Source organism: Sinocyclocheilus anshuiensis, unplaced genomic scaffold (assembly GCF_001515605.1).
Source record: "Sinocyclocheilus anshuiensis isolate Anshui unplaced genomic scaffold, SAMN03320099.WGS_v1.1 scaffold270, whole genome shotgun sequence".
Taxonomy (NCBI): domain Eukaryota; kingdom Metazoa; phylum Chordata; class Actinopteri; order Cypriniformes; family Cyprinidae; genus Sinocyclocheilus; species Sinocyclocheilus anshuiensis.
Window position 1 is genome coordinate 308,143 of NW_015546041.1, and position 16,908 is coordinate 325,050.

At 41.7% G+C, this 16,908-nt stretch overlaps 1 protein-coding gene across 1 annotated transcript in view; it reads right to left on the reverse strand.

Moving 5' to 3' along the window:
* Positions 1–1,163: 1,163 nt before the first annotated feature.
* LOC107698950 (adenylate cyclase type 1-like) overlaps positions 1,164–16,908 on the reverse strand; it is a 38,332-nt gene continuing 22,587 nt past the window's right edge. Inside the window, exons 8-23 of the mRNA XM_016500086.1 lie at positions 16,105–16,260; positions 15,752–15,946; positions 14,674–14,771; positions 14,318–14,402; positions 13,670–13,759; positions 13,135–13,394; positions 10,455–10,581; positions 9,965–10,081; positions 9,738–9,884; positions 9,462–9,560; positions 9,264–9,378; positions 9,008–9,132; positions 7,439–7,898; positions 2,705–2,925; positions 1,665–1,914; positions 1,164–1,247 (exon numbers count right to left, since the gene is read on the reverse strand). Coding sequence (XP_016355572.1) covers positions 7,572–7,898; positions 9,008–9,132; positions 9,264–9,378; positions 9,462–9,560; positions 9,738–9,884; positions 9,965–10,081; positions 10,455–10,581; positions 13,135–13,394; positions 13,670–13,759; positions 14,318–14,402; positions 14,674–14,771; positions 15,752–15,946; positions 16,105–16,260 — 1,941 coding nt within the window. The 3' untranslated portion in view covers positions 1,164–1,247; positions 1,665–1,914; positions 2,705–2,925; positions 7,439–7,571. The remainder of the gene's footprint in view (positions 1,248–1,664; positions 1,915–2,704; positions 2,926–7,438; positions 7,899–9,007; positions 9,133–9,263; positions 9,379–9,461; positions 9,561–9,737; positions 9,885–9,964; positions 10,082–10,454; positions 10,582–13,134; positions 13,395–13,669; positions 13,760–14,317; positions 14,403–14,673; positions 14,772–15,751; positions 15,947–16,104; positions 16,261–16,908) is intronic.

The following is a 16,908-nucleotide window of genomic DNA, read 5'->3' on the forward strand; positions in this document are numbered from 1 at the left end:
ACCTCAGAGGAGTTAACCATTGACACGCCGCTCGCCTGTATTAATTATGCTGTTTTCAGTGCACAGGTTTGCTCTGGTTGCGCAGACGTCAATATTTACTCTAGGACGAAGTGTGCAATATGGGACGACGCAACATCTGTGACCCATTTCACCAGAAACAGGTTCATGATGCTGCTGTTTATCATCTGCACTCAAAAAAAAACAAAAAAAAAAAACATACAAAAGCTGTCACTAGGATGGCACCCTTTCAAATGGTACTAATATGCATCATTTAGGTACTAATACACACACTTCAAGTGCTAAAATGTAACTACACTAGTCAACATTTGAAGTGGGTCAAAAAAAAAAAAATCAAGGTTGTCCTAACACAAGAACCCATTTTGGTTTTAGGACAACTTTGATGAAAGGTTTTGATCCTCTTCAAATGTTGACTATGGTGTAAATAACGTACAAAGGTGCATCTTTTGAAAAGGTACCACCCCAGTGACAGCTTTTGTCGTCTCATTTCTGAGCATGTATATCAATAACGTAGCATGTAAACACATTTGTCTGTCACACAACAGGAGTTATGCGAGCATATCTCAATAATGTGTTTTTGACCACACTTTGAGTTGTGTCACAAAAACAAGGTCATATGGTCATTGCATAACAGGACGGGTTAATCTGAGGTCTTCAGCCATCATAACATGTTTGTCATGAGGTGCCTGTGCAGTAATTAAGAGCTCCTGGTGTAGTATTAGTCTAACGTTGGACACCAAGATCTCTTGCATGAGGTCAACCAGTAGTTCAAAACATCAGACGCTACAGATTTGTGATTCCAGTAGCATTAATAATTGAATCGAGCTTTAATGGTGAGCACATCTTATGAGTTCAAGCTTTGTTTGTGTGCTTGAACAAACACAGCTGATGTTCTTCAGGATTGCTGTAGGTCCATCAGTGCCTATACTCACACACGCCACGAGCAAATCATTTACATCCCACCCACACAAGTCCAGGCATAGATTGTGCAAGAAGAACAAAAACAGTGCACTGGAGATGGAGAATTAAACGTCAGAAAAAAATACATTTAAATATTACAAACACAAATGATGACCTCGGGTGTGAAGAGAGGTGAAATGCTCAGCAGAATATGTGTTGGCTGTTAAAGCCCACTGTCTGAGGGATCTTCATTCAATGGTGAGCTCATGTGTCGTGGCCTCCTCGATGTCTCGCATCAGATTCACCAGCCACTGCGGCAGATTCACCTGCTGAAACACAGATTAAACCAGTGATTCCCAAACCAGGCCTGTAATGAGAACGCCATGATATCACAAGAGCAGAAGAAATAAAAACATGCCATTGAAACATGTTGATTTCTAATTTACATTCATTTAAACTTTTACGTTATTTTTGCATTTAGATGTAAAATACAAGTGCATTTGCTAAAAAAATGAAATTAGTATAACATTTGTTTTTAGAATCACAAGAAAACTGGACATTTTAGTGTTTTAGAAACGTTTAAAAATATTCCTCACAACATTTGGATAGGGGTTATTAGCTAGATATTTCCGTACAGTCTATACATTAACTTAGCAGTTTAACCCTGAGAGGTGGATGCTGTCGACCCGTTGGGTTAAGTGTGCTTCTATATGAATGCTAACGCAGTTGGTTGGAAACTCTTGCACCTTATGAGACGGTGACTTGCTTGTCCGTTTAGTTGTCTGTCTATCATGGTGGCTAGTAGGCACCCGAAGCTCTTTGAGGGTTAAACTCCAGTCTTTGCTAGTCTGATGGATGCTCTGAGCTCCAGACGCAAGCTCCAGAGACTCATCAGGCTCCGCGAGCTCTGAGATGGTGTGTAAGGAGCTCATGAAGAACACAGCGAGTCTGTTCTTCAACAAGAACGTCCTTCAGCCACTGAACGGGTGCTTTGATCTAAAAGAGCATATGGATAAAGTCAAAAACGACAATTAAGTAGTTGGCATAATCATTTATTAATAATTCTTGGAAAAATATTTGATCAAAACTGCTTCACTGATTAAAAAAAAAAAAAGTCTCAAAAGTCATGTGCTGCAACTACTTAAATATGCATAAAACAAAGCATACACAAAAAGTGATTTGAAAGAAAAGAGCCATTATAATGTACCTCAGTTAAGATTGTTGTGCAACTGCTCAAGTGTAGGGTGACCATACGTGCCATTTTCCCAGGACGCGTCCTGGCCAGGATTTCTGTATTGCCTAAAACATCTGTTTTGGCTTTGTTTGCGTGTGCAGACCGATCGGTGTATGACACCAAAGTACCATACAGACGGTTATGCTTTCGAAACGCTCTCGAGGTACTTTGATGTCAAACACTGATCGGTCTGAGCCGCACTGCTTTTAAGTCGAACACACCTAATATGTCCGCGTAACTGCATCGCTTTGACCGTAGATCCCACCTTCTCACACGCCATGATTGGTCCATTATGTACAATGCTTGCATGTTATTGGTCAAACTACTTTTCGATCATTACCTTCAGCAAGCATGAAAACAAAGCCAAAACAAATCCTGGCCAGGACGCGTCCTGGGAAAATGGCACGTATGGTCACCCTACTCAAGGGCAACATTCTCTTAAAAATTGTATAAAAGCGTTTCAAAACCTCATGACAACAAAAAGTGCATTTCTAAGAACTTGGCACATGAAAAGTTGTAGTTTTAGCATGGACACTTTTATAAGTCACTGACCGGTTTGCTCTTTGTTTAATCTTCCTCTGTCTAGAAGAAATAGCTGGGACAATCCAGAGATACTTTTCCAACAGGCCACACAGATCCTCGATTTAACTGTATCACACGTCCTGTAGGTTACCCATCTCACCTGCTACAAACACACTTCACCTGGTGATTGTGGTCACCTGTGGACATCATCAGATGCAGAACGAAGTAGAAGAAACACTGCATCCACTGGCCTGGATGAATGAAAACACACAAGTGAGTCAGTATTGTGTATATGTTTTTGATGACTGATACAAGATACATTTACAAATAGCCTTTTATTCAGTATTTATTTCAAATATAATAATGAATGCAGAATCTAATTAAATATCTGCAACATCACAGCATGATTCATTACTGAAACTATTTAGTGCAGTGGTTCTTAGCTCTGTTCCTGGGAACCCATCTCTCTGCACATGTTGCATGTCTGCCTTATATGACACACCTGATTTAGATCATCAGCTCGTTAGGAGAGACTCCATGAACTGAACTGAGTGTGTCAAATAAGGGAGACAAATGTCCAGAGCGGGGCTCCCCAGGACCAAGATAAAAAACCACTGACTTAGTGTGATCATGTTCTCATTATGAATGTGGAAGGATGGTATCCAATGACTCAAGTCGTCTAGCAGAAGAATCACTGACATTAATATGATGTTAAGTCATTGAGTATGAATTAATAACAGCAGTGTGTAAAGCTGTCATTCTGGGGTGAACTCAGACAACAAGAGAGGATCCAAATGTAGATATACATTTCAACAATAAATGTCATCATCATCATCACCATCAGATATAAAACACAGGAACTAGGGGGAAAAAACAGAACTGATCAAACCCAACAAACCACCACAGAAAGACAATACCAGACAATTAACACTGGAAACACTGGGGGTTATATACAAGGGGGATAATAGGACTAACTAGATACACTAACACAAGCCAACAGAGTGGGAGACCTCTGGCAGGAAACATAGAGAACTCAGAGACAGACTTTACAGTACATGTAGGGAATATAGTGAACTTTGAGACAACCTTTGTGGGAGTGATAGACCAGACAGGGATGGCCTGACAGGTAGTTTGGAAGACGACACTGATGCCCCAGATGGCGCTGAAGCAGACACTGCCCCCTTTTGCTGGGGATGACCAATGGAGTTAGTGTGCATGGCCCAGACATACAGGTTGGTGGCAGACATTACCAGAAGCACCTCGGGACTACCGTAGTCCTAGAAAACTCCAGGAACACTGGACTTAAGAGCACTGGAACTACAGAACTGGGGGACCACTGGACTAGGGAGTGCTGGGATAACCAGATGTGAGCCCAACAGACTCGTAACCACCAGACTAGGGAACTCTGGGATTACCAAATGTGGGACCACCGTACTAGAGAGCACAGGGACCACCAGACTTGAGATCACCAAACTTGAACAGTAAGAACATCAGACTTGGGATCAGCGGATTTAGGACTAGTAGACTTGGAAGCGCTGGGACCATAGGAACTGTCTGTAGGATCTGTGAAATAAACTCCTCCAGACTCAGCTCAACACAGTCCAGTGGGATCTTCATAGAGCTTCACATATCCCGCCCCCCCCCCCAAAAAAGAGGCAGCACATCTAAAAACAAAACAATAGTCAACCGTTGAGAAGAGTTGTACTTCAATTCTCTCTTTATTACAAAATCTTGTATTGCTCAGGTTTACGCTGTACAAAGGACAGTATATCATACATCGCTGTATTTACAAATTACACGTCTGTTTATCAAAGAGCTAAAAGGCAAATGACTTTAACCACCGCAAGCATGTCAAATAAGGCAAGAATACTGTATCGACAGTACAGAGAGCGACTGAGAGATCGATTCATACCCTGAAGAAGAAAAGCATCATGATTCAAAACATCAGCATGAAAATAAACATTTGCCATAGAAATATAGAAAGAGTCATTGTTTCTCCTCACAAACAGTCTCAGAAATGTACAGAATCAGAGAATGAGTTTTGTGCTTGTAAACACACACCAGTCTACAGAGATCTATACGCTGTGTGTGTGTGTGTGTGTGTGTGTGTGTGAGTGAGTGAGAGAGTGAGTGAGGGAGTGAGTGTGTGTGAGTGAGTGTGTGTGTGTGTGTGAGTGAGTGAGAGAGTGAGTGAGGGAGTGAGTGTGTGTGAGTGAGTGTGTGTGTGTGTGTGAGTGAGTGAGAGAGTGAGTGAGGGAGTGAGTGTGTGTGAGTGAGTGTGTGTGTGTGTGTGAGTGAGTGAGAGAGTGAGTGAGGGAGTGAGTGTGTGTGAGTGAGTGTGTGTGTGTGTGTGAGTGAGTGAGAGAGTGAGTGAGGGAGTGAGTGTGTGTGAGTGAGTGTGTGTGTGTGTGTGAGTGAGTGAGAGAGTGAGTGAGGGAGTGAGTGTGTGTGAGTGAGTGTGTGTGTGTGTGTGAGTGAGTGAGAGAGTGAGTGAGGGAGTGAGTGTGTGTGAGTGAGTGTGTGTGTGTGTGTGAGTGAGTGAGAGAGTGAGTGAGGGAGTGAGTGTGTGTGAGTGAGTGTGTGTGTGTGTGTGTGTGTGTGCCTCATGGATGGGTTGTTGACCTCCGTGTCAGTAGATGATCACTGTAGCCTTGTGCCCACATAGACTACACATAACTGACCTCTTTAACATCAAACCTGCCGCCTCGCTCAGTCATAAGCCTCAGTAACACGTCACACATTCATGAGTGAAAACCTCTTGTGCACGTAGTTCTCTTACTGTGTAAAACAGAGTATTTGATAGTTCCAGTCATGTGAATGTCACGCTGATATTATTACAGTGAATGCTGATGACAAAATCATGTCCAATCATTACACTTCAGATTGAGATTTCATTTAATTGGCACATATTCAGCATGTGGAGGTTTGTCCCTGTTAATCACACACTTTATCACAACATACACACACAGTGGGGTCCAAATGCCTGACACCACACTGACAATCCAAGATACAAAATATAGTTTAAATCCGGAAAGAAACATAATTTAAACTAAGTTATGACATTTAATAAATAGCCAGCTGACAAAAATATGCTCTGCAAATGTTTTGCTAACATTCCCATTAAATTATGAAAATATTTCTGAACGTTCTATGAATGTTCAAAGTGGGGGTATATATATATATATATGTGTGTATAGGCTATACAAACATTAAGGAAACATTGCATTTTATAATTTTGCAAACATTATGGGAATGTTATTTTTGAATGTTCTTTGGATGTTTTGAGTAGTTGGTGGTGACATTTAAAAAACATTAGATGAACAATTAAAATGGTTCAGAAATAAAACATTCCATGAATGATGTATAAATAATGTTTTTCTGCTAACATTTTGAGAGCATTAGTAAACAACAGACAACAAACGTTCCATTACCGTAAGTAAACGAGTGTCACTGATCATGTGACACTTTCACATTCTTTTTTTTTTTTCACTCCAGTAACTACACCTCACTCTATTTGTTCTACTAATGCAATTTGTAATGAAAAATTACATTCAATCATGAGAATGTGAAACTGAAGCTGTTTCAGTGCAGTGTCAGATGATTTGGACTCCACTGTATGTATGAATATAAATATCAGATTGTAGTTTATAGTGTCAGAACAGTCTATCAGTGTGACTGCAGCCGAGGATGATGATGATGAAGCTGTTATCAAACTCCCTGATTTCTCTTGTTCTATATACACACATGCTGCTTTGAAACAGTGTGTACTGATATATAATCATTCTGTGTCCTGATGTAAGGCTTTGGAAGTGTCACATAACTTGATTTTTATGATATTATTACAGCTTATTATTACATTATTTGCAGCTGTAAATGTGTCTTCAAGATAGAAACATCGGAGATCTTTGATTTCTCCAGTCTCAAACTTTAGAAACATGATGAAGATGAAGGAGTGTGTGAGAATCACAATCTAGTGCACTGATGCAGAGCACGTCCTGCTGCTATTGCTGCTCTATATATTATAAACGTGCCACATTCATTCAAATGCACTGGAGAGTTTAATACAAAAAATACACAACTCTGATTGTAAGAACTTCTATGTACAGCTCATATAAGAAGTTGGCATAAAAACTGAGAAATGATGCATTGCAGAAGATCATTCAAGGCTCTGACTGCCCAGGTTTTTAAAAAAAAGTACACTTCCATAATGTACTTAAGATGCTCTATTTTTGCGCACTCATTTTGTACACTTAATACACCAAAAATGATTCTTTAGATAAACTTAAGAACATCTAAGTGTACTCAACTGTGATATTTTGGGACACTGTGAATATGAACTAAAATGTGCTTTTAACATACTTTCTCTGTATTTAAAATACTGTATTTAGTCACCGCTTGTAGTACACTTGAGTGTACTAGTGTATGAAAGACGGTTCAAGTGTACTACAAGTGGTAAATAAATATGTTTTTTTACATACAAAGATACTATGTTAAAAGCACAGTTTAGTTCATATAGTCAAGGTGTCCCAAAATAGCACAGTTGAGTACACTTAGTTGATCTTAAGTTTATCTTAAGAAGTACTTAAGAATCATTTTTAGTATATTAAGTACAAAATGAGCACTTTAAGTACATTATGGAAGTGTCTGGGTGTTCCTGCAGCGAGACAGAATCCTTTGGGAATCCATGGATGTCGACTTGAACCGGCTTTCACAGACACACCAGTAATTTCATGATTCACGAGGGAAAGAAATGCAGGACAGGACCTGAGTTCATCCAGGAGGAACTGATGTGATGTCTCTGAAGGAGCGTGCAGTGAAGATCCGTTCACAGCTGGAGCAGAGAAGGTGAATAAAGGGAAGACGGTTCATTCTTTCATACTGTAGTGTGCGATCGGTCCTACATCTCCCCCCCTTTGACCTCCTGCTCTTCTCCTAGCATAGGCACGTTAGCGGTGGTGCTCCGCGAGCCCTGAGCGACCCGGGCGGCGAGCCCCGAGGCCATGGATGCGGTGCTGCCGGCTTTGGTGTGTGTGCTGCTGGAGCGGGCGATAGCGTGAACCCTGCGCTCCAGCACGCCGGTGTGATGCAGCGCTCGGCTCCCCGGGTCCTGCGCTTTACCCTCCAGGAAATATGTGAGCATCTGACCTTTGCCCTTCACGCTGACATTACCACGGCACACCAGATCATAGTCGCTCTGAAGCAGACGGTTCGCTTCCTCCGTCACCTGGAAGATCAGCCATGCTCAAATCAATATACTGTACACACATTTATTTGTGCATGCTTGTGTCATTATGTAGGTCCATAACATGTACTGTGGGTTATACACAGTTATGTAGCATAAAGAAATAAAGCCAGTTCAGAACCATCAAGATTGTTTTATCATAACATTATTAGCACAAATTCTCACTACTGTAATATCTATGTACATTTGATTGAAGTTGTTAGTGTTATCAATGGCTAAATCATCACAAATGAAAGAAGGTACAGCCTATGCAACAAGATATATGCATGTAATTAAAAATACATCTGATAAAACATTTTTTGCATTACAATAATGACCATTTTAGGGGGGAAATACTTTATTGCTATGACATCACACTATAAAAATTTAAACAGGCTTTATATTTTTAATGTAAAATTTTTTTTGTTTTGTTTTGTTTTTTTGTTAAATTCGCCCATACAGACATGTATCATATATCATATCCACTCTAAAAACTAATTTTTGGTGAAACATCCGTGCACTTAAAATACAGCACACCATATAAATACACATGTAAATATAGAGTAAATGCAAGTAAACAATTTAAGTGAACCTGAATAACTACATTTGCTACTATGACAAAAAAGTTACACTAACTCAGATATTTGAGTTTATTTATAATTAATGTGATCAATGGACCCTTTCCACAAGCCTGTGACGATGCGTATAACAGTCATCAGTATCGTAATTCCTCGAAAGTTTTTCATATTTGTATTTTTTTTTAAATGCATGTACATTTATAACACTATTCTTTGTATTATATCAAATTACTTAAAAACCAGTTAAGGCTAATGCGAGGGTGTTTCTATGGGAGGGACGGTAAACTTGACATCGTTCTCTCTTCTGACTGCCGTTATCAGTCTCTCTCAATTTTTTTCCTTTGATTAAAAGTCATGAAAACACTATTGTGGGTTATTTCTTTTGCTATTTGAGCAAATGGGAATGCAAAAATATATATTTGTGGTACTCTCCCATTCACTGCTCAAGCAACCACTTGCATGATATTCAGAGAATGCATGCATTATTGTGATATTCACACAGTCACAGAATTATCTTTCGAGTGAATGTAGTACCTGTATCTTCCCAGGCACTCCGGTGCTGTCCATGCGGCTGGCCACGTTCACCGTGTTTCCCCAGATATCATACTGCGGCCGGCGGGCCCCGATGACCCCGGCCACCACCGGACCCACATTAATACCTGAGCATTCACACATAAACCATCAGAAAACATCCAGAACATTCACTGAGAATGAGGACGAGACGATACAGAGCTAAAGGTACAGATTTGCTAAAGGACCGGAGTCAAACACAGCACGTGTGAAAACGTACCCACTCTCAAGACGAAGTCGTTATATGACTGATAGTTGATTTCATCCAGAACGTCAAACATCTCGATGGCGAAGTCTGCGATGGTGCTCAGGTGCTCCGCAGGGGATCTCTTTGCCTGTAAAGGAGTAAGCGAACGCTGTTCACAGATGCTCTGTAAGTATTACTCTGCATCATGTCCAGTGTGGCTGAATCAGTGACCTTGGTTCCGATGGTGGGCACCAAACCCACCGCTGCCATGTATGTGCTGCCGATGGTCTTGATCTTCTCAATGTCTTTATAACACTCTTTATCCATCAGCTGCAAAATGGTAGAAATACAAAATGAAATGGATTCAGGTTGGATTGTCATTGCTTGAGATAAAATAAGCATTAACTGAAACAGTGTCATTTTAATATAATTGAGATACAATTATAATTTTTAATGTTTTAAATAAGATTATATTTTTATATTTTCTGCTTAATGTTAAGAAATGACCTCGTCGAAGTCGGCGATGATCTCGTTGAGCAGCCGCAGACACTCGACGCCCATGTTATTTCCATCCAGCTCGATATAGAAGTCATTAAAGTTGGGAATGGAAGCGAACAGAACCCCGACCTGAGCGTAGGACTGGTAATACAGATCCTGTAACACCAGAAGCACACCGTCAGCTCGGTGTTTATGAAACAACATCACCGTCAAACAGCGCTGCGGCGAGCTCTCACCATGTTTCTGGGGTTAGACAGCAGAAAGTGCTGAACTACATGAACCGGCAGCAGGTTGAACAGGATCCTCTTGTTGTCCAGTTTGACTTTCTCCATGCCGTCTCTCTCCTCCTCTGCCTGCACACACACACAGACACACAGACACAGACACAGACACAGACGTTAGTTTTTATGGTTTATGAGGACTCTCCATTGGCGTAATGGTTGTTATACTGTACAAACTGTATTTTCTATCACTCTACACCAACCCTGTTCAGTTTTAGTTTTAACTATAATACCCTGTTTTTTACTGCATTTTTTTATCAAATAAATGCAGCCTTGATAAGAAGAAGGGACTTCTTTCAAAAACATTCAAACATTTTAATGTCCCAGCGACCCTACAGAGGATGAGTGGTGCTGAGAATGAATGGATGGCAGCGGTGGGAGGTTGTTGCTGTTGTTTTATGTTTTTGTGACTGCAGTGTCATGAGTCTGTGATGCTCTGCTGTACCTGAGTGGCCCAGAGGAAGTCCAGGCGCAGCTTGAGCTCCATCTGTCTGGAGTGAAGGGCGAGTGCGGTGGAGAACAGCAGCAGAGAGAGGACGGGCTCCAGACCGCGAGCGCTCATCAACACCGTCCTGCACTCCAAACACACACCATCACAGAGATTCAGCTCAAGCTTTTAATGGACAGCTCGTACACTACCAGTCAAACGTTTCTTTGTGGTACTCTCCCATTCACTGCTCAAGCAACCACTTGCATGATATTCAGAGAATGCATGCATTATTGTGATATTCACACAGTCACAGAATTATCTTTCGAGTGAATGTAGTACCTGTATCTTCCCAGGCACTCCGGTGCTGTCCATGCGGCTGGCCACGTTCACCGTGTTTCCCCAGATATCATACTGCGGCCGGCGGGCCCCGATGACCCCGGCCACCACCGGACCCACATTAATACCTGAGCATTCACACATAAACCATCAGAAAACATCCAGAACATTCACTGAGAATGAGGACGAGACGATACAGAGCTAAAGGTACAGATTTGCTAAAGGACCGGAGTCAAACACAGCACGTGTGAAAACGTACCCACTCTCAAGACGAAGTCGTTATATGACTGATAGTTGATTTCATCCAGAACGTCAAACATCTCGATGGCGAAGTCTGCGATGGTGCTCAGGTGCTCCGCAGGGGATCTCTTTGCCTGTAAAGGAGTAAGCGAACGCTGTTCACAGATGCTCTGTAAGTATTACTCTGCATCATGTCCAGTGTGGCTGAATCAGTGACCTTGGTTCCGATGGTGGGCACCAAACCCACCGCTGCCATGTATGTGCTGCCGATGGTCTTGATCTTCTCAATGTCTTTATAACACTCTTTATCCATCAGCTGCAAAATGGTAGAAATACAAAATGAAATGGATTCAGGTTGGATTGTCATTGCTTGAGATAAAATAAGCATTAACTGAAACAGTGTCATTTTAATATAATTGAGATACAATTATAATTTTTAATGTTTTAAATAAGATTATATTTTTATATTTTCTGCTTAATGTTAAGAAATGACCTCGTCGAAGTCGGCGATGATCTCGTTGAGCAGCCGCAGACACTCGACGCCCATGTTATTTCCATCCAGCTCGATATAGAAGTCATTAAAGTTGGGAATGGAAGCGAACAGAACCCCGACCTGAGCGTAGGACTGGTAATACAGATCCTGTAACACCAGAAGCACACCGTCAGCTCGGTGTTTATGAAACAACATCACCGTCAAACAGCGCTGCGGCGAGCTCTCACCATGTTTCTGGGGTTAGACAGCAGAAAGTGCTGAACTACATGAACCGGCAGCAGGTTGAACAGGATCCTCTTGTTGTCCAGTTTGACTTTCTCCATGCCGTCTCTCTCCTCCTCTGCCTGCACACACACACAGACACACAGACACAGACACAGACACAGACGTTAGTTTTTATGGTTTATGAGGACTCTCCATTGGCGTAATGGTTGTTATACTGTACAAACTGTATTTTCTATCACTCTACACCAACCCTGTTCAGTTTTAGTTTTAACTATAATACCCTGTTTTTTACTGCATTTTTTTATCAAATAAATGCAGCCTTGATAAGAAGAAGGGACTTCTTTCAAAAACATTCAAACATTTTAATGTCCCAGCGACCCTACAGAGGATGAGTGGTGCTGAGAATGAATGGATGGCAGCGGTGGGAGGTTGTTGCTGTTGTTTTATGTTTTTGTGACTGCAGTGTCATGAGTCTGTGATGCTCTGCTGTACCTGAGTGGCCCAGAGGAAGTCCAGGCGCAGCTTGAGCTCCATCTGTCTGGAGTGAAGGGCCAGAGTGGTGAAGAACATCAGCAGAGAGAGGACGGGCTCCAGACCGCGAGCGCTCATCAACACCGTCCTGCACTCCAAACACACACCATCACAGAGATTCAGCTCAAGCTTTTAATGGACAGCTCGTACACTACCAGTCAAACGTTTCTGAACAGTAAGATTTTTTATGTTTCTTCTGCTCACCAAGCCTGTATTTATTTGACCCACGGTCCAGCAAAAGCAGTAATATTGTGAAATATTTTTTCTATTTAAAATAACTGCTCTCTATGTGAATATATTTTAATATATAATTTATTTCTGTGATGCGCAGCTGTATTTTCAGCATCATTACTCCAGTCTTCAGTGTCACATGATCTTCAGAAATCATTCTAATATGCTGATTTGCTGCTCAATAAACATTTTTATTATTATTATCATTAATATTCAAAACAGTTGAGTACATTTCTTCAGGATTCTTTGATGAATAGAAAGATCCAAAGATCAAATAATTATCTGAAATGAAAAGCTTTTGTAACATTATACACTGACTCTACCATTCAAAAGCCAGGAGTCAGTATAAAGTACCTTCAATACCCCGACTGAGGTGAGACCCTTGAGCAAGAACCGAACCGCCAACTGCTCCGGGTGTGTGTTCACGGTGTGTGTGTGTGTGTGTGTGTGTGCTTGGATGGGTTAAATACAGAGCCCAAATTCTGAGTATGGGTCACTATACTTGGCCACACATCACTTCACTCACTAACCTTACTGTTCAAAAACTTTTGACTGGTAGTGTAGATTCTGAGCTTAGCTTTCATTGATCAGTAGTTGTGATGGTTTGTGTGTTTTTCTGTGTATCCAGTGATCCCTCACCCCGAGGAGCGTCTGAATCCGCTGAGCTCCAGCACGGTGATGTACAGCACCAGCAGCAGCAGCAGCAGCAGGAGTTTGGACAGCCAGGACACTCGCAGGAACAGCGCCACGGTCAGCGTCCCCAGCATGCAGCACAGAAAGGCATACTGCGCTACCTCACACGGCAGCTCCGCCATGGTGTGGTTCAGCCCTGTGGACACGTCGATGATCACGATGGAGCGCGTGGAGTCAGTCGGCCAGAGCCACGGCATGCAGCCCACCTGACACACACACAGAGAAAGGGTTTAATGAAGAAAAGATGTTTCATGTGTTATGAATCTCTGTGATTCTTCAGTCTGGATTGACTGAACCTGAGCACTAAAGTCAAGTCACCATTATTTATATTGCGCTTTTTACAAAGCAGCTTTACAGTATTAAACAGGCAAATAGTGCCTCTGGCCAGACGAGACCAGCAGTTTAATTCTAGGCTGCAACAAAGTCAATCTGAGATATACAGCAAGTTCAGCTACAGTAAAGTGATGTAAGAGTGAGTTACCACACAGGCCTGGGCCACGGCGTATATTAAGAGCACTATGAACACACACAGGACGGTCCGGATCTGTATGCTGAGGCACCCTGGAAAACACTGAGACACACAGAGACACAGAGATTTATGGTGAAAGATCAGCTTACGGATATGAACCAGTCAGCTTCTGGAAAAAAATGTAAATGAAATTACGTGCACACAGTTATTTTTTGACTGATCTTATTGCATATGCATATGCAGGAGTTTCCCTTTCAGAGGAGAGTATTTAAATCAACCATGCAGCGTGATTTACTAAGGCTTCCTCAGTTTATTGGTATTTGTGTCGTTATTTAACACCCAGTAAAGCATGTTTTAACTCATTGTGTGTCTGTGTTGTTAGTCGATCACACACTTGATTATCATCAGCTCTGCTCATTTGCAACAATCATTTGTGCTGCTCGCGGTAGATTGTGTTGCTCATTATGGAAATGAGCTGCATCTGTGTTATCAGCAGAACGTTCCACTCTCATCCGTGTTTTTCTTTTATCATAGTGCTCTCACACTCATTTGCTCTGTTTAGTAAATCTGGCTCATAAATAGTTAGAAATGAGGTGAAACTGAAGATGACACACGACGGTTCAGCTGGACTGGTGAGGGTGGTGTTGAGTGAGTTTTTACCTGAACTCTAGAGATGTGCAGGTACATGATACACACGACCAGGAAACAGATGCAGAAGACCAGCAACACCAACACGAGCGTCCCCCTGAGAACAACAACACAACACAAGAGAAAATAACAGTGAACGCTCAGAAGAGTGAACACCGTGTGATGAGCACGCCTGCTTCTCTCACGTTCAGCTCTGACTCCACATTTCAGTCAAACTCTACGGTCACTTTCTGTGAAAACTACATTCAGATTCAACAGTCGGAATGAATTCAGTCCGATTGAACCAAAAATGGTGCATGTAAACATAGCCACTGTTTCTGTGTGGGATCAGGATCCGGCGTGATGGGGTGACGCTCTGCTGTACGTACTGTGGCATGATGAGCAGGTAGAGGATGCCGATCAGAGCCGTGAGGACGAGAGACAGAAGCACAGCGCCGGTGAAGTACTCGTCATTCAGCTGATGATACTGCAGAAACACAGCACGCTCAAACACTCACAGCTTACACATGCTGAAACACTCTGACCTCTTACAGCAGATCACATACACATGATTCAGCTCAAATCCACACGCTCATCCCAGCAAACTCAGAACCAGCATTCCCATATGGTTATTTTTTGGGAACCAAATAGGAACGTTCTGGGAACTTTCTCTGTAGGTTAGTTTAATCGTAACCTAAAACCAACCTTTCCAGAATGTTAGAGGGAGGTTTGCTTTTTTTTGGTTTTGTTTTGTTTTTGTAAAAAACAATTAAAAACCTGTACAGAAAGTTCCCTACAGGGAATGTACACTTGTCCAGATTCGTCTGGAATGAGTCTCAGACCACGTCCTGAAGTAGTTTGAGTGATCAGAAGAGTTTCGGAGGGCATTTACACCTGGTCTTTTCATGACCAGGTGTAAACAGGTTCTTAGTCACATCTAGTGTGGACAGACAAAATGTCACTAGAATCTTACTGCATCTTATTCTGGTTAGGACACAGTGTTCTTGCTTACAGTGCACACAGAAATGTGACCCTGGAGCACAAAAGCAGTCATAAGTAACTGGGGTATATTTGTAGCAATAGCCAACAATACATTGTATGGGTCAGAATTATCAGAATTATCCATTTTTCTTTTATGCCAAAAAATCATTAGGATATTAAGTAAAGATCATGTTCCATGAAGATATTTAGTAAATGTCCTACCGTAAATACATCAAAAAATAATTTTTGATTAGTAATAAGAACTTAATTTGGACAAATTTAAAGGTGATTTTCTCAATATTTTGATTTTTTTGCGATTATTTATGCAGCTTTCAGATGATGTATAAATCTCAATTTCCAAAAATTGACCCTTATGACTGGTTCTGTGGTCCAGGGTCACAAATCAGCACTGCGTCATACACTGGGGTCAAAACCAGTCCTGTTTAGCACAGTAACTCCCGGTTAAACTCAGCACAGGACTCTCACTCTGCGCTCTCGCTCCGAGTCTCTGTAGGTGAGCGTGAGGTAGTGCAGGTCGGCCGTGTCGGACTCCGTCTGCCGGGCCTCGATCAGACGGCTGATGTAGCGGTTGACCCGTGTCCCCGGGCTGCTCTGGGTCACGTTTGCCGCCGTGGAGGTACGGTTCCTCAGCTTCTCCGGCGCCGAGCGCAGCACCCTCCTCTGCCAATCACAGACACGATCACATGACCACATGATGAGACTGTGAGAGTGACAGCATGAGCTGAACAGCAGATCTCAGACACGTCAGTATCAGCAGACACAGGGAAACCGCTCTGGATTCATTCAGCATTATGTGTTTTCTCAGAGTCTCATCATACCTTGTCCCCATCCTCACAGTTCATGACGTTGGAGAAGGGAATCTTAGCCTTGAACATCTTGCGGCAGTGCATGAGCTGCACCAGCAAGTAACACACCGTCTTAAACTTCATCTTTTTGGCAGGTTTGATGTCTGACAGGATCAGACCAGGAATAATCTGGAAAAACACACACAAACCGCTCAAATTATGTCAGTCATGCTGAACAATGGCATATATTTACAATAAAAACAGACTGTAAAGCGCTGCCATCATTTATAAATTCATGCTGTAGCCTATTTTAAAATGACAAGTTACTTTTTGGGGAGAATTTATAATAAAGCCAAATGTGACCCTGGAGCAGAAAAGCAGTCTTAAGTCGCTGGGGTATATTTGTAGCAATAGCCAACAATACATTGTTTGGGTCAAAATTATAGATTTTTCTTTTATGCCAAAAATCATTAGGATATTAAGTAAAGATCATGTTCCATGAAGATATTTTGTAAATTTCCTACCGTAAATATATCAGAACTTAATTTTTGATTAGTAATATGCATTGCTAAGAACTTCATTTGAACAACTTTAAAGATGATTTTCTCAATATTTAGATTTTTTTGCACCCTCAGATTCCAGATTTTCAAATAGTTGTATCTCAGCCAAATATTGTCCTATCCTAACAAACCATACATCAATGGAAAGATTGTTTATTCAGCTTCCAGATGATGTATAAAACTTAATTTAAAAAAATTGACCCTTATGACTGCTTTTGTCTAGGGACACAAACAGGGGCGTAATACACTCATTATTTCTGAGGGGGGGGGGGGGGGG